Raw genomic sequence first — 25,869 nt, forward strand, 5'->3', positions numbered from 1 at the left:
GCCTTTTGGAGAGACAGAGAGAGAGTATGCCAGCACACACCCCAGCGCTATATGACCCAGGAATCACACAGTAACTTAGTGTTTACCCAGTAGCTGCTGTATATATATATTAAATGCGCTAAATTTATGTGCCCCCCCTCTCTTTTTACCCTTTCTACCGTAAGTCTGCAGGGGAAAGCCTGGGGAGCTTCCTCTCAGCGGAGCTGTGGAGAGAAAATGGCGCTGGTGAGTGCTGAGGAAGAAGGCCCCGCCCCCTCAGCGGCAGGCTTCTGTCCCGCGATTTTGTGTAAAATTAATGGCGGGGGCTCAAGTTCAGGTCCTGTGTTCGATCCCTCTGGAGCTAATGGTGTCCAGTAGCCTAAGAAGCGCAACCTAGCTGCAGTTAGTAGGTTTGCTTCTCTCCCCTCAGTCCCACGTAGCAGAGAGTCTGTTGCCAGCAAAAGCTCTCTGAAAATAAAAAACCTAACAAATACTTTCTTATTAGCAAGCTCAGGAGAGCTCACTAAAATGCACCCAGCTCTGTCCGGGCACAGATTCTAACTGGAGGAGGGGCATAGAGGGAGGAGCCAGTGCACACCAGTAGTACTAAATCTTTCTTAGAGTGCCCAGTCTCCTGCGGAGCCAGTCTATTCCCCACGGTCCTTACGGAGTCCCCAGCATCCACTAGGACGTTAGAGAAATGATTTTTCTTTTTAAATAACGTGCTCCAGTAAAGGGTGAAGTGTGCAGCCAGTAAAATCAAACAAATTATATTACGATACTGAACACTGAGGTAGATTCAATTACACACAGGGGTTGTGTCACATTGTCTTTTCCTAAGTAAAGTGCCCAGAGTTATTCAATTAGAGAACTGCAATCAACCCACGAGCAGTCCAGAGGCAGCAGTTACAGACTTCTGCTTGCACCCTCAGGAGAATATTAAAGTGGTTCCCAAACTGGGTGCCGAGGCACTTTGGGATACCAAGGAGCAATTACAGGGGTCCACATGTTGGTGGTCCAGGACCAAAAATCGACTTATTTTTGCTCAATGTGATTGGCAGCCAATAGCTAGTTTTGCCCATCATAAAATACATGGACAAACAGAAGTACCACCACATAACTAAACCGGAGAAAGACATAAGCACAATTAACTAATTTTTATCTGTACTACTCAATACGAAGCTTCTAGCCTATTAAATGTTTTTATTAAATTACCGCAAACATTATTTTGATGGCTCTCTTACATGCTCAAGCCAACACCTACAGCATAAATGAAAATAGGTCACCACCAAAAGCTTTAATTTTTGCATGGCCCTTGGTAAGCGTTTAGGTCACACATTCTCTGCTGGACAGCAACTGCTGCTGCGCATATTTTTTTTTTTTTTAAAGGTTAATGCAGAAGCCCTATTACACAATTCCCACTTTAGATTAGTAACCATAAATGATCTTCTCTTACCGAGCACTTCTAATCGACTCCTTTGCTCCTCTCTCCATTTACGGATACTCTCTGGTTCTGCTTGCAGACGGTCAACTTGGGAAATAGCAGCATAACTGTCTGTTGGCCCATTTGACTCCTGTACAAAAATTATAAAATATTATCTATAAAATGTATAATCCTTGCACTGAATTAATGATTAAGAGCTTTGCAACATGAAGTGGGTCAATTCAATTAGGGGTGATGTTATCACCCCACGAGTAAGTGCAGCTATATGCCGCGCTTCACTGATTTTTGTTTGCAGCCACATAGCACTGTGTACACAATTCAGAGCATACAGTGCGAGATCAAGCGGCACGGGGAGAAAGTCTGGGTGCAGTTGCAAATCGTTCCCCCTAATTGAAGTGACCCAGAAGTATATATATATATATATATATTTGAAGGCCACTATACCCCAGATTTGACACTTTAGAGATAAAGTAGGGCATGCGTGAAAGCTTGCAGAGAGAAAAAGTACCAACCAAATCAGCGCCTAACTGTCATTTACAGGCTGTGCTTGAAAAATGACAGTAGCCGATGGGTTGGTACTCTCTCTCGCCAAGTTTTCATAAATCTCACCCAAAATACGAAGAAAAGAGATACATTTTTCAGTGGTACCTGGACATTCCAATCAGTGTTGTTACAAAGTACAGTAACTTCAACATTTATTACACTGTGTCCTGATGGGGAATCTGATACTAAATAATCAGACACTAGTAGTGGGCACTACACACTGGCCGATTACACTGAAAGATATGAACGATCTCATTCATTAATGAACGAGAACTCATTCATATCTTTCAGTGTGTAGCCACCAATGATGAGATGTGTGGCCTGCGCTCATTCGTCGTTGGTGCCGGCTCGTTTAAACATGCAAGCCAATATGGACAATCTCATCCATATTAGCATGCAGGGCTATGGGGCCGTGTGACGCCAGGGAGAAACTTCACTCCCGCCGCCACCGGGTCGCCCTTCGGCCGCAGGGCACATCGGCAAGTGTGTAGGGCCCTTAACACTAACCACTGGTCTTGCCCTGTATGTTAATCAACCAATCAGCACTGTACATCTCTGTGCTAGCCACTGTCGTCTTTAGTTAATGAAATGCATGTTTCCATCCAAGGCAGCCTGCTGCAGAGGAGTGAAAATCTGCTAACGCAACAATCCGCCTTTATATAGTAAAAATCCATTGACTGCATGTGGAAACCTATCTTGCCCACTGTTTGTACATCCACAGCAGTCATCATTGGCATCTGGACTTACACCAGCATCATACTGGGTGCAAGACTAAAACAGACGTCCCATCTTTGTTTACGAGCTAAGATTGAGCAAGGAAGTCGTCCGACACGCCCATCGCCACCACCCATATTACAAAAAGTGTGGTCCTTCGGTACGTACTAGCAATCTCTGTCAGTATACGGATACCTGGCCCAGTGCATATGTAAGTATCAAAGGCTTTCATTACCGCATTCGCTGGCTGCTTTAATGTAAGATTTTACAGTAGGGGCATACTAAAAGCCGGTTCTGGCCATAGAATTTAAAAAGGAAATATTATGTGAAATATGCCTATACTTTCACTTTGTATTTAATATTACCAAATGAAATCCCACAGCCAAACTGCCAACAAGTACCCATCACGTACAGTGCTAGATGTTTTAGCTATACTTGCTATTTAGATGCAATTGTAGGCTAAACCTGATGGTATATGGTCTAAAACAATGGTTCTCAAACTCTGTCCTCGGGACCCCACACAGTGCATGTTTTGCAGGTAACCCAGCAGGTGCACAGGTGTATTAATTACTCAATGACACGTTTTAAAAGGTCCGCAGGTGGAGTTACTTATTTCACTTGTGATTCTGTGAGGAAACCTGCAAAACATGCACTGTGTGGGGTCCTGAGGACCGAGTTTGCAGACCTATGGTCTATAAGAAGAAATAAAAATAATATAAATGTGTTTTTATTAAAAATAAAAAAAAAGTATCTGCTTTTACCTGGTAGAAGTCACCATTCATAACAGCATCTGTAACACAAGAGATAATTGCATATGTAACTTTTTTACTAAATGCCTACAAAAAAATAAGCGAAATATTACTGAATTACAGGTTTATGTATTAACTGGAATACTTGGTTCTTAAGTACATCATTTGTAATCATTTGGGGCTCCATGTCCATAACACCTGCTTATCCTCATAATGACCCCAGAATGCCACGCATTGTATCAGTGGGGCAGATGTATTAACCTGGAGAGGGCATAAGGAAGTGATAAACCAGTGATATGTGCAAGGTGACAAAGGCACCAGCCAATCAGCTACAATATGTAAATTAACAGTTAGGATCTGATTGGCTGTTGCCCTTATCACCTTGCACATATCACTGGTTTATCACTTCCTTATGCCCTCTCCAGGATAATACATCTGCTCCTGTGTTCCTTAAAGTAGCTACTGAACACAATTCTCACTATAGAATGTAAGTTCTTATGAGGGGGGCCCACTTCCATCATGTTCTTTTCCTTCCCCTACTTATACCAATGCTTATATAAAATGAAATCATCTTTCAATGTAACTTTCTTTTAACATAAGGCAGAGCAGGAGTTCAAATATGTGTCTTGTGTGCGATAATGGGATTCATTACTAGAATACTGAAGATGCACATAAAACACAGCTGGGATTTAAGCAGATTTACCAAGTCTTTACTACATAAAGGGTTTCTCTACTTTTTAATATAAGCTCAAAAATAAGATTTTACTTACCGGTAAATCTATTTCTCGTAGTCCGTAGTGGATGCTGGGGACTCCGTAAGGACCATGGGGAATAGACGGGCTCCGCAGGAGACATGGACACTTTAAGAAAGAATTTAGATTCTGGTGTGCTCTGGCTCCTCCCTCTATGTCCCTCCTCCAGACATCAGTTAGAGAAACTGTGCCCGGAAGAGCTGACAGTACAAGGAAAGGATTTGGGTAATCCAGGGCAAGACACATACCAGCCACACCAATCACACCGTATAACTTGTGATAAACTTACCCAGTCAACAGTATGAACAACAACAGAGCATCAGTTCAACCCTGATGCAACTATAACATAACCCTTATTGCAGCAATAACTATATACAAGTATTGCAGAAGAAGTCCGCACTTGGGACAGGCGCCCAGCATCCACTACGGACTACGAGAAATAGATTTACCGGTGAGTAAAATCTTATCTTCTCTAACGTCCTAGTGGATGCTGGGGACTCCGTAAGGACCATGGGGATTATACCAAAGCTCCCAAACGGGCGGGACAGTGCGGATGACTCTGCAGCACCGAATGGGCAAACTCAAGGTCCTCCTCAGCCAGGGTATCAAACTTGTAGAACTTTGCAAATGTGTTTGAACCCGACCAAGTAGCAGCTCGGCAAAGCTGTAATGCCCAAGAAGAGCCCACCTATCTCGTGGAATGGGCTTTCACTGATTTTGGATGCAGCAACCCAGCCGCAGAATGAGCCTGCTGAATCGTGCCACAGATCCAGCGAGCAATAGTTTGCTTTGAAGCAGGAGCACCCAGCTTGTTGGATGCATACAGGACAAACAGCGAGTCAGTCTTCCTGACTCCAGCCGTTCTGGTCACATAAATCTTCAAAGCCCGGACTACGTCAAGCAACTTGGAATCCTCCAAGTCACCAGTAGCCGCAGGCACCACAATAGGTTGGTTCAAATGAAAGGATGACACCACCTTTGGCAGAAATTGCGGACGAGTCCGCAATTCTGCCCTATCCATATGGAAAACCAGATAGGGGCTTTTACATAACAAAACCGCCAATTCTGACACACGCCTAGCCGAAGCTAAGGCCAACAGCATGACCACTTTCCACGTGAGATACTTTAGCTCCACGGTCTTAAGTGGCTCACACCAGTGGGATTTCAGGAAACACCACGTTAAGATCCCAAGGTGCCACTGGTGGCACAAAAGGGGGCTGAATATGCAGCACTCCCTCAACAAACGTCTGAACCTCAGGCAGTGAAGCCAGTTCTTTTTGGAAGAAAATGGATAGGGCCGAAATCTGGACCTTTATGGACCCTAATTTCAGGCCCATAGTCACTCCCGACTGTAGGAAGTGCAGGAATCGACCCAGCTGGAATTCCTCTGTAGGGGCCTTCCTGGCCTCACACCAAGCAACAGATTTTCGCCATATACGGTGATAATGCTTTGCTGTCACATCCTTCCTAGCCTTTATCAGCGTAGGAATAACTTCATCCGGAATGCCTTTTTCCGCTAGGATCCGGCGTTCAACCGCCATGCCGTCAAACGCAGCCGCGGTAAGTCTTGGAACAGACAGGGCCCTTGTTGTAACAGGTCCTGTCTGAGAGGCAGAGGCCACGGGTCCTCTGTGAGCATTTCTTGCAATTCCGGGTACCAAGTCCTTCTTGGCCAATCCGGAACAATGAGTATTGTTCTCACTCCTCTTATTCTTACAATTCTCAGCACCTTTGGTATGAGAGGAAGAGGAGGAAACACATAGACCGACTGGAACACCCACGGTGTTACTAGTGCGTCCACAGCTATCGCCTGAGGGTCCCTTGACCTGGCGCAATATCTTTTTAGCTTTTTGTTGAGACGGGACGCCATCATGTCCACCTGTGGCAGTTCCCAACGATTTGCAATCTGCGTGAAGACTTCTTGATGAAGTCCCCACTCTCCCGGGTGGAGGTCGTGCCTGCTGAGGAAGTCTGCTTCCCAGTTGTCCACTCCCGGAATGAACACTGCTGACAGTGCTAGTACGTGATTCTCCGCCCAACGAAGAATCCTGTTGGCATCTGCCATTGCCACCCTGCTTCTTGTGCCGCCCTGGCGGTTTACATGGGCCACTGCCGTGATGTTGTCTGACTGAATCAGCACTGGTTGGTTTCGAAGCAGAGGCTCCGCTGGACTCAGGGCGTTTTATACGGCCCTTCGTTCCAGGATATTGATGTTCAGACAAGTCTCCTGACTTGACCACAGCCCCTGGAAGTTTCTGCCTTGAGTGACTGCCCCCCATCCTCGAAGGCTTGCATCCGTGGTCACCAGGACCCAGGCCTGTATGCCGAACCTGCGGCCCTCGAGGAGGTGAGCACTTAGCAGCCACCACAGAAGAGACACCCTGGCCTGGGGGACAGGGTGATCAGCCGATGCATCTGAAGATGCGTTCCGGACCACTTGTCCAACAGATCCCACTGAAAGATCCTCGCATGGAACCTGCCGCAGGGAATTGCTTCGTATGACGCCACCATCTTTCCCAGGACACGCGTGCAGTGATGCACCGATACCTGTTTTGGTTTTAGGAGGCCTCTGACCAGAGTCACGAGCTCCTGAGCCTTCTCCTCCGGGAGAAACACCCTTTTCTGGTTTGTGTCCAGAATCATGCCCAGGAAGGGCAGACGCGTCGTAGGAATCAGCTGCAACTTTGGAATATTCAGAATCCAGCCGTGCTGTTGCAACACTTCCTGAGAGAGTGCTACGCTGATCAGCAACCGCTCCCTGGACCTCGCCTTTATGAGGAGATCGTCCAAGTATGGGATAATCGTAACCCCTTGCTTCCGAAGGAGCACCATCATTTCCGCCATCACCTTGGTAAATATTCTCGGTGACGTGGACAGGCCAAACGGCAACGTCTGGAATTGGTAATGACAGTCCTGTACCACAAACCTGAGGTACTCCTGATGAGGTGGATAAATGGGGACATGCAAGTACGCATCCTTGATGTCCAGAGACACCATAAAATCCCCCTCTTCCAGGCTTGCAATGACCGCTCTGAGCGATTCCATTTTGAACTTGAATCTTTTCAGATAAATGTTCAGGGATTTTAAATTCAATATGGGTCTGACCGAACCGTCCGGTTTCGGTACCACAAACATTGTGGAATAGTATCCTCTTCCTTGTTGAAGGAGGGGAACCTTTACCACCACCTGCTGGAGATATAACTTGTGAATTGCCGCTAACACTACTTCCCTTTCTATGGGGGAAGCTGGCAGGGCCGATTTGAGGTAACGGTGAGGGGGCATCACTTCGAATTCCAGCTTGTATCCCTGAGACACAATCTGTATAGCCCAGGGATCCACCTGTGAGCGAACCCACTGGTGGCTGAAATTTCGGAGACGCGCCCCTACCGCTCCTGGCTCCTGTGGAGCCCCAGCGTCATGCGGTGGATTTAGTGGCAGCCGGGGAGGACTTCTGTTCCTGGGAACTAGCTGTGTTGTGCAGCTTCTTTCCTCTACCACTGCCTCTGGCCAGAAAGGACGCACCTCTGACCTTCTTGCTTCTCTGTGATCGAAAGGACTGCATTTGGTAATACGGTGCTTTCTTAGGCTGTGAGGGAATATATGGCAAAAAGTTTGACTTCCCAGCCGTAGCTGTGGAAACTAGGTCCGAGAGACCGTCCCCAAACAATTAATCACCCTTGTAAGGTAACACCTCCATGTGCTTTTTGGAGTCGGCATCACCTGTCCATTGCCGAGTCCACAGGACCCTTCTGGCAGAAATTGAACTGCATTTATTCTAGAGCCCAGTAGGCAAATGTCCCTCTGGGCATCCCTCATATATAGGACAGCGTCTTTTATATGCCCCAGGGTCAGTAAAATGGTATCCTTGTCTAAGATATCCATTTCCTCAGAAAGATTATCTGTCCATACTGCTACAGCACTACACATCCAGGCCGACGCAATAGCCGGCCTCAGTATAGTACCTGAGTGTGTATAAACAGACTTCAGGATACTTTCCTGCTTCCTATCTGCAGGATCCTTTAGGGCGGCCGTATCCTGTGACGGCAGGGCCACTTTTTTAGATAAGCGTGTCAGAGCTTTATCTACCCTAGGGGAGGATTCCCAGCGCATCCTGTCCGTTGGCGGGAAAGGGTACGCCATAAGTAACCTTTTGGAAATCAGCACTTTCTTATCGGGGGAATCCCATGCTTTTTCACATAATTCATTTAACTCATGTGAAGGGGGAAAAGTCACCTATTGCTTTTTCTCCCCATACATATACACCCTTTTGTCAGGGACAGGGTTTTCCTCCGGTATGTGCAATACATCCTTCATTGCTATAATCATGTATCGGATGGCTTTAGTCATTTTAGGCTGCAACTTTGCCTCATCGTCATCGACACTGGAGTCAGAATCCGTGTCGACATCTGTGTCAACCAACTGGGATAGTGGGCGCTTTTGAGACCCTGACGGCCTCTGAGCTGCAGAATCAGACACGGGTTGAGACCCTGACTGATTATCCAACCTTTTATGCAAGGAGCTTACATTATCATTTAACACCTTCCACATATCCATCCAATCAGGTGTCGGCGCCATCGGCTGCGACACCACAGTCACTTGTTCTGCCTCCACGTAACCGTCCTCGTCAAACATGTCGACACAAACGTACCGACACACCGCACACACACAGGGAATGCTCTAATTGAGGACAGGACCCCACAAGGCCTTTTGGGGAGACAGAGAGAGAGTATGCCAGCACACACCCCAGCGCTATATAACCCAGGGATTACACAGTAACTTAGTGTTTACCCAGTAGCTGCTGTTTATGATAATTTTGCGCCTAAATTTATGTGCCCCCCCCCCCCCCCTCTCTTTTTACCCTTTTTCTATCTTGATACTGCAGGGGAGAGCCTGGGGAGCGTCCTCTCAGCGGAGCTGTGAAGAGAAAATGGCGCTGGTTAGTGCTGAGGAAGAAGGCCCCGCCCCCTCAGCGGCGGGCTTCAGTCCCGGGTCTGTGTAATAAAATGGCGGGGGCTCGTACATATATACAGTGCCCAGCTGTATATGTGTGTCTTTTTGCCAAGAGGTATCCTAATTGCTGCCCAGGGTGCCCCCATCCTGCACCCTACAGTGACCGGAGTGTGTGGGTAGTGTGGGCGCAATGGCGCACAGCTGCAGTGCTGTGCGCTACCTCATGTGGAGACAGGAGTCTTCTGCCGCCGATTTCGATGTCTTCTTGCTTCTGCCGGCTTCTGACTTCTGGCTCTGCGAGGGGGACGGCGGCGCGGCTCCGGACGACAAGGTCAGGTCCTGTGTTCGATCCCTCTGGAGCTAATGGTGTCCAGTAGCCTAAGAAGCGCAACCTAGCCGCAGTTAGTAGGTTTGCTTCTCTCCCCTCAGTCCCATGTAGCAGAGAGTCTGTTGCCAGCAGAAGCTCTCTGAAAATAAAAAAACCTAACTAAAATACTTTATTAGCAAGCTCAGGAGAGCTCACTAAAAGCACCCAGCTCTGGCCGGGCACAGATTCTAACTGAGGTCTGGAGGAGGGGCATAGAGGGAGGAGCCAGTGCACACCAGGTAGTACTAAATCTTTCTTTAGAGTGCCCAGTCTCCTGCGGAGCCCGTCGCAATTTCTGCCAAAGGTGGTGTCATCCTTTCATTTGAACCAACCTATTGTGGTGCCTGCGGCTACTGGTGACTTGGAGGATTCCAAGTTGCTTGACGTAGTCCGGGCTTTGAAGATTTATGTGACCAGAACGGCTGGAGTCAGGAAGACTGACTCGCTGTTTGTCCTGTATGCATCCAACAAGCTGGGTGCTCCTGCTTCAAAGCAAACTATTGCTCGCTGGATCTGTGGCACGATTCAGCAGGCTCATTCTGCGGCTGGGTTGCCGCATCCAAAATCAGTGAAAGCCCATTCCACGAGATAGGTGGGCTCTTCTTGGGCGGCTGACCGAGGGGTCTCGGCATTACAGCTTTGCCGAGCTGCTACTTGGTCGGGTTCAAACACATTTGCAAAGTTCTACAAGTTTGATACCCTGGCTGAGGAGGACCTTGAGTTTGCCCATTCGGTGCTGCAGAGTCATCCGCACTGTCCCGCCCGTTTGGGAGCTTTGGTATAATCCCCATGGTCCTTACGGAGTCCCCAGCATCCACTAGGACGTTAGAGAAACAATAGAAATGAAAGATGGTGATTTTACAATTTTCTAACCACCTATGTATAAAGTAGTTACAGATACAGACTCTGTGGATACCTTCTTATACTATACAGGGTGTAACATTTATCCCTGTAAATTGAAATCAGCAAACTTCCATCTTCCCTAGAGGAATGAAGGTACCATCACCTCTTTATTACCCATGTTTAACCTAATAGGCCCTACACACTGGGCTATATTACTGAAAGATATGAACGATCTCGTTCATTAAATTAACGAGATACCATTAATTTCTTTCAGTGTGGAGGCACCAGCGATGAACGATGCGCAGCCCCGCGCTCGTTCATCGTTGGTGCCGGGTCGCTTGTGCATGCAGGCCAATATGGACAATCTCGTCCATATTTGCCTGCACCGCTATGGAGCCGGGTGACGGGGGTAAGTGAAGAAACTCCACTCCACCCGCCAATGCCCCCTCGCCGCCGTCAGGCAGCTTGGCAGCGGATCGCATAGTGTGTAGGGCCCTAAAGTTTCACCTGAAACATTTGTTTAACATAAGGCTACTTAAACAATGGTGGAAATCAAGAATTGTGTTAAATAAAATAGAAATGGCTGTATTTGTTAATTTTTTTTTTTTTTTTTATGAACGATTTGTGTTTCTGCACAGCGATATAGATATATATATATATATATATATATATATATATATATATCCCATTAAGAAGGCGGCACTCAGAGACTTTGTTGAAAACAGGCAATTCTTTAGTGAAAACACTGCACGGTTACATCACATCAACGTTTCGGGGCGTGTAGCCCCTTCATCAGGATAACCCCACACCAACAAACAACAGATATATATAGGTGCACTCACCCCTCCATGCTGTCACCCACTGGCTGCCGCCGCCGTGTCCCAGGCCCGGCGTCCGTCCGCCCGAGCAGAGCACTTCCGCCGGAAGTGACGTCACGGGTCCCGGTCACGTTGCCGCGGCAACCTAACAAACAAAACATACAGCGTCTCTATGTGAGAAAAACGATCTGCGCCTCCACACCAGGATAACCTAAAACCGAGTTTGGTGCTGTGTATCATCTTTAGCCTTAAATGTATAAAGTGCTACGTGCATATGTGCGAATTCCAGACACACTACCGCCAGCGGTGTGAACAATAAAAGTAGAAAAAATCTTTTAACATCGTGTCCATGGTTTATGAGGTCGTATTAACATTAACAGCACCTCTAACATAACATAAAGTGACCTCCAGTGTTCAATCATTCCTCCTCTTTCACCACCTAAAAACGCGGAGCGTTCTAGGCTGTTATAAAAAAATGTGAAAAACAATCTAAAAAATATATATGTATATCTATACACATCCCCAGTGCTAACATGGGACTAATTTCTCAGTTTTAGTATACCCCCGTGTGGGTTGTGATACAGATCGTCAACTCAAATTCATCTATAGCCAGCCAACACATGGTATATCACCCTCAATTACAATACATAATTCTGTGTATAAAAACATCCAAAACACATCGCATATAAAATAAAAATTAGACAAAGAACACATGTAAACTCCACACACAAATTAGCAGCAAAGTTCAATGGACCTACCCCCCGTTTAATCCTTCAAATTATCCAATGATTACCCCTGGATATTCATGCATAATCACTATATATATAGATCGTCTGGTGTGTCCCATCAGACCAGACTATCCTTGGAAAAACACTTTTTACTCCAAGATCTAAGTACAATGCACAGTTCCCAAGTGGTTACTACCCGAAAATTGTCCAAAATTGCTAAACGATTGTACATAATTACAAAAATTTACAAAACATGATCTACAAAAAATTACTCAGACCCAGCGACTCATTCAAACCCCTAGGTCTAATGGTGTCGAGTCTAAAAATCCACCGGGATTCTAGCTGTAGTAATTTTAATGCTCTGTTACCCCCCCTGATGGATTCTGGCATCTGGTCGATGATTCGATATTTTAAAGTCGCCATCCCATGTTTCATTTTTGCGAAATGACGTGCCACCGGCTGGTCACTGCTACCTGTGGTCAACGCCGCCCTGATAGCCTGTCTGTGTTGGGCCATCCTAGTTTTGAATAAACATTCTGTTTTGCCCACGTAATATAGGCCACAAGGGCACATAATTACATAAATTACAAATTTCGAATTACACGATAACGGGTAATTGATGGTATATTTTTTGGCAGAATGTGGATGTACAATGCTAGCCCCAGGGGACATATAACTGCAGGTGGTACACCCAATACATCTGTAGCAGCCATTTGGTCTGCTTAGAAAATGTGCAGGAGTTGGTTTTTTAAATTTACTGAGATCTGTTTTCACTACCAGGTCTTTAATATTCCGGCCCCTTCTATAACTAGGCATTAATTGTGTATTTTTCAATACCTTAAGTTCAGGGTCTGTGGTAATGATAGGCCACAACGTCTTGGCCTTTCTACTAGTATGGCGGCTGTTAGTATCATATGTGTTTACCCAGGGTAATTTATTCTGTTTCTTGCATGTCCTGGTTTTAGTGAGAAGGTCCCCTCTGTCCTGAGCACATGCTTTTACTCTAGCTTGTTTTAATAAAGGTACAGGGTACCCCCTCTCCACAAACTTGGCTTCCATAATATCGAGTTGTTTCTCACGATTAGCGGCAGTGTTTGTAATCCTGCACACCCGTAAAAATTGGGAGTAGGGTAAACCGTGTACAGTAGGAGCAGGATGAAAACTCTTGTGGCTCAAAAGCATGTTTCTGTCAGTGGGTTTGGAATATAGGTCTGTGTCAATCTTCCCTTCATTGATTCGGATAGAGATATCCAAAAAATCAATGTGGGTGTGACTGCATTGCATTGTGAGCTTAATAGTACTATCTGTACTGTTGTGATTTGTTATAATATCTAATAGAGACTGTTCATCCCCTTTCCAGAAGATGAGCAAGTCGTCTATATAACGGTAATACAGATAAATTTGCTCAGCCACCTCCGGATTTTCAAAGAACAGTCCCTTCTCGGTTTCCCACATAAAAGTGTTTGCGAAGGCCGGCGCCACCGCAGACCCCATCGCACAACCCGTTATCTGCCTGAAGAATTTGTCCTCAAACAGAAAATAGTTGTGCGTGAGGGTGAACTCCAATAGTTCGATGAAAAGGTCCACATCTGGGCCTGTGTATGTTGTATTACCGGTGATTAACCTTCTCACCGCCTGTAGCCCTCCTGCATGCGGAATGCATGTATACAGGCTAGTTACATCAATAGTGGCCATCAGTAAATTCGATGGTACCTGATCAATGTGTAGAAATTTCTCCAACAGTACGTTGGAGTCTTTTAAGTGTGTAAACGTTTGCTGAATGCATGGTTGCAAATAGGAATCAAGAAAGATGGCCAGTGGTTCACACAGAGACCCCCGGGCTGACACAATTGGTCTCCCAGGCGGTCTCTGTGCGTGCTTGTGTATTTTAGGGAGTGTATAAAACACCGGTACTACCTGGTGTGTGTTTAATAATTTCTGAAACATATTCTTAGATAACACCCCCTGTTCACATGCCCCTTTCAAAATACCGGCCAATTGCTCCACATAGATACCTGTAGGATCTCTCTCTAACAAGCAGTAGGTCTCTGTATCATTCAATAAACGGTAACATTCAGTGATATAATCACTGGTGTTAAGAATGACTATAGAACCCCCTTTATCCGCTCCCCTTATAATAATATCCTGTCTCTTACTCAGGGCCTTTAAGGCCACTTGCTCCTCCCTCGACAGATTATTATATATCGGGGGACTAGGGCTGCTGCCGGCTGCCTCTAATAGCCTACTGAAAGTTTTCACCGATGCATTATTTGAAACCGGATCAAATTTAGAAGAGGGACCCAATTTTAACACTCTAGCAGGAACATCACTCATACTCGGTGGACTAGAGTCTTTGGAAAAATGTTCTTTAAGTTTTACAGTGCGGTGCAGTCTAAATGAGTCAAGTTTCCATTGGAACCTATTAGGTTTGTTGGTAGGGACAAACGTTAGGCCTTTCTCCAATACGCTTACCTCTGCAGATGACAGCAGGCTCGAGGACAAATTAAAGATCAAGTCTTTTTTGCCCTGGGTGGGCGACCTCTTCGCTTGCCTTCTTGTTTGTCCCCCCCGTCTGGTGGGTCTCCTTCTCGAGCCGCTGGAATAGCCCAAGTCCTGGCCCCTAAAGGGGTAACCTCCATTGGCCCTTGTCTTCTTGGTCTTACTTGATCGTCCGAATCACTTGTGTCACTGGGTGACAGACTGTAGACACAGCACTTTATCTACGTGGTTGGGCCTGCACTAATAGGTTCGCAGCAACTTTAAATGGCCACCCCACAACGGAGGGAAGATGAGGTTTCCTCATTTTTGCTACAATGTGATACCCTTGATACCCTTAGTTTTTCAGACCTAGAGGCTGAAGGTATTTTACATAAAGAATCTGCGTTTGATGTTGCACCTGTTACAACAAATGAGGATGCATTTAAGGAATTACTGAAGCTGAAGAAAAGAGCAGTAGATTTTTTATACCATAGTCGGACGCTGTCCGATTATTATCGAGCCAAACAGATCCCCAGGGGGTTTCGTGTGCATAACGCCCCGACAATTGGGAGATTTAATATCAGCTTCTGCAAAAGATGGATAGCAGTGCTGAATAAATGTTCCATGGACCTTCTTTTATTGGTCATAGAGGAGACGACTCGGGAACATAATGTGACCATGGAGAAAATTAAGCAGTATGAAGTGGAACATCATGAGCTTCTTGCAGCGGAAGCAGTTAAAATGTCCACATTAGCTGAGCAAGTGGAGAAGTACCGCAGCGATCTGCTTAAATTCAAACGGGAGAAACTGCTCAAGGTCCAACAGGACTACGCCCAACATCGGGTATACCCCTGGTTGGGCAACATGGGCAATCATGGACCTGCGTATAATGCACCCAGGTTCCGACGCAGGAGACCATTCATGCGCAGTGGTACGACATCAGCGAGTGATTCGGACGATCAAGTAAGACCAAGAAGACAAGGGCCAATGGAGGTTACCCCTTTAGGGGCCAGGACTCGGGCTATTCCAGCGGCTCGAGAAGGAGACCCACCAGACGGGGGGGGACAAACAAGAAGGCAAGCGAAGAGGTCGCCCACCCAGGGCAAAAAAGACTTGATCTTTAATTTGTCCTCGAGCCTGCTGTCATCTGCAGAGGTAAGCGTATTGGAGAAAGGCCTAACGTTTGTCCCTACCAACAAACCTAATAGGTTCCAATGGAAACTTGACTCATTTAGACTGCACCGCACTGTAAAACTTAAAGAACATTTTTCCAAAGACTCTAGTCCACCGAGTATGAGTGATGTTCCTGCTAGAGTGTTAAAATTGGGTCCCTCTTCTAAATTTGATCCGGTTTCAAATAATGCATCGGTGAAAACTTTCAGTAGGCTATTAGAGGCAGCCGGCAGCAGCCCTAGTCCCCCGATATATAATAATCTGTCGAGGGAGGAGCAAGTGGCCTTAAAGGCCCTGAGTAAGAGACAGGATATTATTATAAGGGGAGCGGATAAAGGGGGTTCTATAGTCATTCTTAACACCAGTGATTATATCACTGAATGTTACCGTTTATTGAATGATACAGAGACCTACTGCTTGTTAGAGAGAGATCCTACAGGTATCTATGTGGAGCAATTGGCCGGTATTTTGAAAGGGGCATGTGAACAGGGGGTGTTATCTAAGAATATGTTTCAGAAATTATTAAACACACACCCGGTAGTACCGGTGTTTTATACACTCCCTAAAATAAACAAGCACGCACAGAGACCGCCTGGGAGACCAATTGTGTCAGCCCGGGGGTCTCTGTGTGAACCACTGGCCATCTTTCTTGATTCCTATTTGCAACCATGCATTCAGCAAACGTTTACACACTTAAAAGACTCCAACGTACTGTTGGAGAAATTTCTACACATTGATCAGGTACCATCGAATTTACTGATGGCCACTATTGATGTAACTAGCCTGTATACATGCATTCCGCATGCAGGAGGGCTACAGGCGGTGAGAAGGTTAATCACAGGTAATACAACATACACAGGCCCAGATGTGGACCTTTTCATCGAACTATTGGAGTTCACCCTCACGCACAACTATTTTCTGTTTGAGGACAAATTCTTCAGGCAGATAACGGGTTGTGCGATGGGGTCTGCGGTGGCGCCGGCCTTCGCAAACACTTTTATGTGGGAAACCGAGAAGGGACTGTTCTTTGAAAATCCGGAGGTGGCTGAGCAAATTTATCTGTATTACCGTTATATAGACGACTTGCTCATCTTCTGGAAAGGGGATGAACAGTCTCTATTAGATATTATAACAAATCACAACAGTACAGATAGTACTATTAAGCTCACAATGCAATGCAGTCACACCCACATTGATTTTTTGGATATCTCTATCCGAATCAATGAAGGGAAGATTGACACAGACCTATATTCCAAACCCACTGACAGAAACATGCTTTTGAGCCACAAGAGTTTTCATCCTGCTCCTACTGTACACGGTTTACCCTACTCCCAATTTTTACGGGTGTGCAGGATTACAAACACTGCCGCTAATCGTGAGAAACAACTCGATATTATGGAAGCCAAGTTTGTGGAGAGGGGGTACCCTGTACCTTTATTAAAACAAGCTAGAGTAAAAGCATGTGCTCAGGACAGAGGGGACCTTCTCACTAAAACCAGGACATGCAAGAAACAGAATAAATTACCCTGGGTAAACACATATGATACTAACAGCCGCCATACTAGTAGAAAGGCCAAGACGTTGTGGCCTATCATTACCACAGACCCTGAACTTAAGGTATTGAAAAATACACAATTAATGCCTAGTTATAGAAGGGGCCGGAATATTAAAGACCTGGTAGTGAAAACAGATCTCAGTAAATTTAAAAAACCAACTCCTGCACATTTTCTAAGCAGACCAAATGGCTGCTACAGATGTATTGGGTGTACCACCTGCAGTTATATGTCCCCTGGGGCTAGCATTGTACATCCACATTCTGCCAAAAAATATACCATCAATTACCCGTTATCGTGTAATTCGAAATTTGTAATTTATGTAATTATGTGCCCTTGTGGCCTATATTACGTGGGCAAAACAGAATGTTTATTCAAAACTAGGATGGCCCAACACAGACAGGCTATCAGGGCGGCGTTGACCACAGGTAGCAGTGACCAGCCGGTGGCACGTCATTTCGCAAAAATGAAACATGGGATGGCGACTTTAAAATATCGCATCATCGACCAGATGCCAGAATCCATCAGGGGGGGTAACAGAGCATTAAAATTACTACAGCTAGAATCCCGGTGGATTTTTAGACTCGACACCATTAGACCTAGGGGTTTGAATGAGTCGCTGGGTCTGAGTAATTTTTTGTAGATCATGTTTTGTAAATTTTTGTAATTATGTACAATCGTTTAGCAATTTTGGACAATTTTCGGGTAGTAACCACTTGGGAACTGTGCATTGTACTTAGATCTTGGAGTAAAAAGTGTTTTTCCAAGGATAGTCTGGTCTGATGGGACACACCAGACGATCTATATATATAGTGATTATGCATGAATATCCAGGGGTAATCATTGGATAATTTGAAGGATTAAACGGGGGGTAGGTCCATTGAACTTTGCTGCTAATTTGTGTGTGGAGTTTACATGTGTTCTTTGTCTAATTTTTATTTTATATGCGATGTGTTTTGGATGTTTTTATACACAGAATTATGTATTGTAATTGAGGGTGATATACCATGTGTTGGCTGGCTATAGATGAATTTGAGTTGACGATCTGTATCACAACCCACACGGGGGTATACTAAAACTGAGAAATTAGTCCCATGTTAGCACTGGGGATGTGTATAGATATACATATATATTTTTTAGATTGTTTTTCACATTTTTTTATAACAGCCTAGAACGCTCCGCGTTTTTAGGTGGTGAAAGAGGAGGAATGATTGAACACTGGAGGTCACTTTATGTTATGTTAGAGGTGCTGTTAATGTTAATACGACCTCATAAACCATGGACACGATGTTAAAAGATTTTTTCTACTTTTATTGTTCACACCGCTGGCGGTAGTGTGTCTGGAATTAGCACATATGCACGTAGCACTTTATACATTTAAGGCTAAAGATGATACACAGCACCAAACTCGGTTTTAGGTTATCCTGGTGTGGAGGCGCAGATCGTTTTTCTCACATAGAGACGCTGTATGTTTTGTTTGTTAGGTTGCCGCGGCAACGTGACCGGGACCCGTGACGTCACTTCCGGCGGAAGTGCTCTGCTCGGGCGGACGGACGCCGGGCCTGGGACACGGCGGCGGCGGCAGCTAGTGGGTGACAGCATGGAGGGGTGAGTGCACCTATATATATCTGTTGTTTGTTGGTGTGGGGTTATCCTGATGAAGGGGCTACACGCCCCGAAACGTTGATGTGATGTAACCGTGCAGTGTTTTCACTAAAGAATTGCCTGTTTTCAACAAAGTCTCTGAGTGCCGCCTTCTTTATGGGATATGGATGGAGGTGATACCTCAAAGGATGGCACCTGAGCGAGTAAGCCCGCAGAGGCCTTCGGAGTGCCGGCCAATATAAGGACGTTTATATATATATATATATATATATATATATATATATATATATATATATATATATATATATATATATATATATATTCTGAATAAAATTATTTTTGCTGCAGTATGTTTCACTAAACAGTAGGAAACATACCATTCATTTATCAAATCTATATATGATGGGAATGAAAATTGCTGAGTTTTAGGTGCTTCCTGTACATTTGTACTGCTTCATCCACACATCTGTTCTCTCTTGTATCAGCAATTTCAGGCATATTTCCTTCCTAGCACAAGCTGTATAAAGCAAAAACAGGAAACACTGGAAAACGGCTACAATGTAATCATGTTTTATCCCAATGCATGTCACAAATCTTACTATACAATGTATAATGGCCTCCTGCTTCTTTAATTAAAGGCATGGTTTTCTCATTTCCAGACCGCTAAAAACAGGTAGAAATAAGACAGGATAATCCCCCCCCCCCCCCCCCCCCATTATAACTATAAAACTAATTCAATTGGAATCTAATCTAATTTACTAGATTTCAAAGTATGTACGAGGAGTGTGCAATAAGTTTCCTGATGTGCGTCACATAGGTAGACACAATCTGACTGTCTGGTTGTGAGATTGGTGTTCATTATTGCACCCTGCACCTGTCACAACCCGTTCGGTTCATTTTTACTGCTTGGGTGTCTCTCTGCTCTGAGGCTTCTAGCACACTCTGGTTATATCTCAGTGGTGAAATACAGACGAGAGTGTGCTAGAAGCTTCAAAGCAGAGCAACAGCATGTTCACTTCCTTCACAAACTCGTTACGGAGCTCAACAGAGGCCACTGGAAAGCCATGATCATTTACGACTTGGTCTGGGACAGCAGGTGAGTTGTGACCGACTGCAAGCTGCTTTTTGGGGAGGAAGCACCATACTGAACAACTGTGTTTGAGTGATTTGCTGAATTTTGTCATGAGAACTAGTTCCTGGAATACGAGGATCATTGCGGCTGACGTGTAAATGAATTTTGAATAAATTGAGTAATTTTGAGTGGAGACCTTCATCCAGCATGTAGAAAATAGGATTTTGGTACTTACCAGGTAAATCCTTTTCTTTGAATCCATAGGGGGCACTGGAGTACTCTTGGGATATGGACGGGCTTCCGTAGGAACAGCACTGAATATTTAAATTTAGAACACTCCACCCCTCCATATCCCCGAGTACCTCTCAGTGTTTTTTACTGAGCCGAACAGGAACTATAGAGAGGTTGACAATGGAGTATTACATATAACATAACGGACAATAACGAAGTTGACACATAACGTTACTGACAACTAAACAGTTGACACCCTAACCAGCACTTGTAATTTGAACCAGTCGGTGAAAGTGTGTTACCATAAGATCCTCAGAACTCACCACAACTAGGTAAAACTGCTCTGGGTGGGCATCCAGTGCCCCCTATGGATTCAAAGAAAAGGATTTACCTGGTAAGTACCAAAATCCTATTTTCTTTATCATCCACTAGGGGTCACTGGAGTACTCTTGGGACGTACCAAAGCTTCCCCCGTGGGCGGGAGAGCTGTTTGGCACTTGTAACACTAGGCGGCCAAAGCTAGATGCTGATGCCGCAAACGTATCAAACTTGTAAAAGCGCACAAACGTGTGCACTGAAGACCATGTAGCCGCACGGCAAAGCTGCGTCGTAGAAGCTCCCCGACCAGCTGCCCATGAAGTTCCCACAGAACGTGTGGAATGAGCGGTTACTGACGTAGGCGGTTGTAACCTAGCATGAAGGTAAGCCTGACGTATGGTCAGTTTTATCCATCTGGATAAGGTTTGTTTAGACGCTGGCCAACCCATCTTGGCCGCATCATAGAGAACAAACAACGTATCCGTCTTACGAACTGAAGACGTTCGGGATACATAAACGCGTAATGCGCGTACCACATCCAGAGTTCCAGAATGTGCCGTCAACACAGGAACTACTATTGGTTGATGTGAAAAGATGACACTACCTTTGGTAAGAAAGCGGGATTCGTCCGAAGTTCCGCTCTGTCATCATGAAACACCAAATACGGTGACTTGCATGACAAGGCACCCAAATCCGAAACACGCCTTGCCGAAGCTAAGGCTAGAAGAAAAATTGTTTTCCAAGTGAGAAACTTTATATCCACTTGCTGTAAGGGTTCAAAACATGATGACTGTAAGAACTCTAAAACTAGATTCAAGTCCCATGGCGCTGTAGGTGGAATGAATGGAGGCTGCACTCTGAGGACACCCTGGAGAAAAGTGCGTATAGACGGCAATAGAGCCAATCGTCTTTGAAAGTAAATTGACAAAGCAGATACCTGCACCTTTAGTGTAGATAAACGCAGGCCTCCATCTAACCCTATTTGTAGAAACAACAATAGGCGGCATAACTTGAAAGATGATGTCGGAAACTTCCGAGCTTCACACCAACCTATATAGGCACGCCATATTCTGTAATAATGAGCTGCCGTAACCAGCTTCCTAGCTCGTAACATGGTTGGTATAACCGAATCTGGAATGCCCTCTCTTCTTAAGAGAGCGGTCTCAACAGCCACCCCGTCAAACGCAGCCGCGCTAAATCGGGGTAAAGGAACGGACCTTGTTGTAACAGGTCTGGACGTAGTGGGAGCGGCCAAGGATCGTCTGCGAGTAGTCCTCGGAGATCCGAGAACCAAGCTCTCCGAGGCCAATGAGGCGCCACTAGTATGACTGTGACCGACTCTCTTTTGATCCGTTTTAGCACCAGAGGGAGCAACGGAAACGGTGGAAACAGATACACAAGACTGTACGGCCACGCGACAGTGAGAGCATCCACCGCCACTGCCTTTGGATCTCTTGTTCTGGACACATACTGGAACGTTTGGTGATTGTGTCGAGACGCCATCAGGTCCACCTGAGGATAACCCCATCGCTGAACCAACATGTGAAACACTTCTTGATTTAATGCCCATTCGCCTGGATGAAAATCCCGACGACTGAGATAATCCGCTTCCCAGTTGTCCACTCCCGTAATGAACACGGCCGACAATATCACCTGGTGGCATTCTGCCCAATTGAGGATTCGAGCTACTTCCCGCATTGCCATGCGGCTTCTCGTTCCTCCTTGTTTGTTGATGTATGCGACCGCCGTCGCATTGTCCGACTGCACTTGGACAGGCTGAGAGCGAAGCATGTGCACTGCTTGTCGTAGCGCATTGTAAATTGCGCGGAGTTCCAGGACATTTATAGACAGCAATTTTTCGTGATCCGCCCAGAGACCCTGGAGCTGACAATTTTGAATTACCGCTCCCCAACCTCTGAGACTGGCGTCCGTAGTTAGAATTATCCAATTCCAGCCTCCGAACCGTCTTCCTGCGGTTAAATTGTGTTCCTTGAGCCACCAGAGCAGAGATACTCTTGCCCTTGGCGACAACCTCACCCTGTGGTGAATCTGCAGATGCGAGCCCGACCACTGGGCGAGCACATTCAGCTGAAATGGACGAGAGTGAAATCTTCCGAACTGAAGCGCCTCGAAAGCTGCCACCATTGTGCCTAAGAGGCGAATGCACAAGTGTACCGACACTGTGCGTGGCTTGAGCACTAATTGTACTAGATGGCGTAGAATTTGTACTTTCTGCTGTGGTAGGTAAATTCTTTGATTGACCGTATCGAGAATCATACCTAGGAACTGAAGGCGTTGAGACGGAATTAGATGTGATTTTTTGAAGTTGACAATCCAACCGTGGTGAACCAGTACCTCGTATGTTAGCAGCGCATGTTGGAGAAGTATCTGTTGAGACGGAGCTTTGATGAGCAGATCGTCTAAATATGGAACTATTGTCACTCCCAGGGATCTGAGATGAGCTATCATGACAGACATCACTTTGGTGAATACCCGAGGCGCTGATGACAGGCCAAACGGTAGAGCCTGAAACTGGTAATGGTTCTGGCGTATTGCAAACCGTAAGAATTTCTGATGAGGCTGCCAAATTGGAATGTGTAAGTACGCATCCTTGAGGTCTAGCGCAATCATAAATTCCTTTGGCTCTAAACCCGCAATCACCGAACGCAGAGACTCCATCTTGAATCTGTAGTAAGTTACGTACTGATTGAGACCCTTTAAGTTCAATATTGGTCTGACTGAGCCATCCGGCTTCGGTACCACAAAAAGACTTGAATAATAACCCTGACCCTGTTGGTGTACAGGGACCGGAATCAAAACTGCCGAATCCAGTAGGGACTGAATGGCAATTTGCAGAACCCTCCTCTGGTCGTCCGACAGAGGCAATCCTGTCTTGAAAAACCGCAGAGGCGGAAGATAGTCGAACTCTATTTTGTAACCTTTTAACACTAAATTGCGGATCCACCCATCCGCGGATGTGTGGAACCACGCCAAATGGAACGTCTGAAGGCGTGCTCCCACAATCGGAGAACCGAGATGGGCTGGTAGCCCGTCATGCCACTGGCTTGTCGGTAACCTTAGCGTCCTGGCGAGTTGTGTTGGTTTGTTGGAAACCACGTCCGCGACCACGTCTAGCAGGCGTGGCTGATCCTCTGCCACGTCCTCGAAAGGGCTGAGGTCTAAAGGATTTGAACGAAGGTCCAGCGTACCTTCTTCTTGATACCGGTGGAGGCAATGGTAAGAAAACAGACTTACCTCCGGTAGCCTCAGCAATCCATGCGTCCAATTCAGGACCAAACAACTTCTTGCCATCGTAATGCAACGCCTCTATACCTCGTTTGACCTCTGCCTCCGCATGATAAGCACGCAGCCAGAGTGCTCTTCGTGCCGTAACTAGCGACGATGAAATACGAGAAGTGAGCTGACAGACGTCAGTAGACGCTGTACAGAGATACTCCACCGCCTCAATCATTTGATTTACAAGAATTATCAGATTTTCGTCATGTAAAGCAGATTTGAGTTCTGTAAGCCATATTATGAGTGCCTTAGTGACCCAAATGCCAACCAATCCAGGTCTTAGCATCACACCTGCTGCTACATACATGGATTTTAGCATAGTTTCTATCTTGCGATCTGAAGGGTCTTTAAGCGTAGTAGCTGCTGGCACTGGTATGGTTAATTTCTTGGTAAGCTTTGACACTGAAGAATCAACTATTGGTGGATTCTCCCATGTACATGTTACCGAGTCTGGAAACGGGTAACTAGACTTAAATCTGCGAGGTATAGAAAACCGTTTATCTGGATTCTGTCGTGTTTCTACTAACATCTGATTATGAGATTTCGACACAGGAAAACTTATTGGAGTTTTTTGTCGTTTAGTAAATACGACCTGATCATTTGTGAGAGGCTCCTCAGTTTCAGTAAACTTCAGAGACTGACGTACCGCTCTGATGAGATCATCAATGCCGGAACTGTTAAAATCCTCGCCATCTGACTCCACTTCGCCCTCCTCACCCTCATCTTGTTCCGTGAGGTCTGGCATGGAATCGTCAGAATGCAACATAGCAGACACTGGAAAATCATAAGACATATGAAATTTATCCCGTTTACCCAAAATGGATTTGGACCTTACGCAAGGCTGAGACGCCTCCGGTAGTTCTGGCGGTCTCACCCTAGACTCAGATCTTACCGTTTCCCGCTCCTGACGAGCGGCGGTCAATTCTGATTGTAACCTATCTAGTACATTTACTAACATACCCCACGGAGGGTCCGGTGAGGACATTGGTTGTAAAACTGGAGCAGAAATGGTATTCTGAACCGAATTCACAAAACATACTGTACATGTGGTAGATCCATCCGGTAATACACTGTTACAGACTTTGCAATTATGCTTTTTAGTTTTTGCTGGTGCCTTACTCATTATGGCGACAGACAATACAATACACAAACACAGACACTTGCACGACTCGGTAAAATAGCAGTAAGGTGTCTCTGTATATATATCTGGCCAAATGCAGTACACGTGGCCAATACTATGAAATGTGATCCCAAATTCCCACTAACACCCCTGCGCCTCCGGTGGAGTAGAGATGTAGGACAGGAACGTTCTGGAATCACAGCAGGAAGACACAGGAAACATGGTTAAAATGGCTGCCATGCTTATCCATATAATCACAGTGCAGTTTCATATTGATATTAACAGCCTGTGTAATCATTATAAAACAGCCTCCCTGCCAGTATAAACATCATTATATATTTATATATGTGCTATACTATCCACAGCCTGTTGCTGCTGTCCTTTCCCCCCCCCTCGCATCTGCTTCATAGTGTGCAGTGCGGGCAGCGGGCACCCCGGGACCTGGGAGCGCGTGTCAGCGCTATGAGACACGGGCAGCAGCGTTCAAGCGGCGGCCGGAAGTGCGGGAGAAGCGGCGGCCGGACCCGTTGAGAGACACGGGTACCCTGTAAGAAGCGCCGGAGCAGCGGGAGAAGCGGCGGCCGGACCCGACTTCAGAGACGCGGGAGCAGTGTAGGACAGCGGGCGCTATGTTACCCGGCGGCCGGAGCAACTGCGGCGGGCGGCAGACAGCCGAAAGACACCAGCGTCTTCCCCACACGTCGGGACGGCAGCGGAAGCTGACCGCCCCGTTCTCCCCCCTCACATACCTGCAATAGTGGTCTGTGAAGAGGCTCCGACGGGGCTTCTTAGTAAGCGCCGGCCAGCCTGCAGGAAGTGTGTGTGGCTGTGAGGGAGCTCTTTCAGAGAGGCCCGACACGCCCCTGCTGCTATCAGCAGCTGCACTATCCCTGACCCTGCCTTTTGGAAGGGGGAAAGGGATGTATAAAATAGTAAAAATAAAAATTCAAAGAAAAAATTCAAAGTAATTGTGGACTCAGCCACATAGCTGTTACTACTTCGAGCACAGAAAAAACACTGAGAGGTACTCGGGGATATGGAGGGGTGGAGTGTTCTAAATTTAAATATTCAGTGCTGTTCCTACGGAAGCCCGTCCATATCCCAAGAGTACTCCAGTGACCCCTAGTGGATGATA

The 25,869-nt window shown here is 46.0% G+C and overlaps 1 protein-coding gene across 4 annotated transcripts in view; it reads right to left on the bottom strand.

Annotated features, from left to right (window-relative positions):
* Positions 1-25,869, bottom strand: part of CLTA (clathrin light chain A) — a 113,131-nt gene that overhangs the window by 61,232 nt on the left and 26,030 nt on the right. For all 4 annotated transcript variants that reach the window (XM_063914627.1, XM_063914630.1, XM_063914629.1 and 1 more), the window contains exons 2-3: positions 3,442-3,470; positions 1,436-1,553 (exon numbers count right to left, since the gene is read on the bottom strand). In XM_063914627.1, the coding sequence (XP_063770697.1) occupies positions 1,436-1,553; positions 3,442-3,470 (147 nt within the window). The remainder of the gene's footprint in view (positions 1-1,435; positions 1,554-3,441; positions 3,471-25,869) is intronic.

The sequence above is a fragment of the Pseudophryne corroboree genome, chromosome 1 (assembly GCF_028390025.1).
Source record: "Pseudophryne corroboree isolate aPseCor3 chromosome 1, aPseCor3.hap2, whole genome shotgun sequence".
NCBI classification, from domain to species: Eukaryota; Metazoa; Chordata; class Amphibia; order Anura; family Myobatrachidae; genus Pseudophryne; species Pseudophryne corroboree.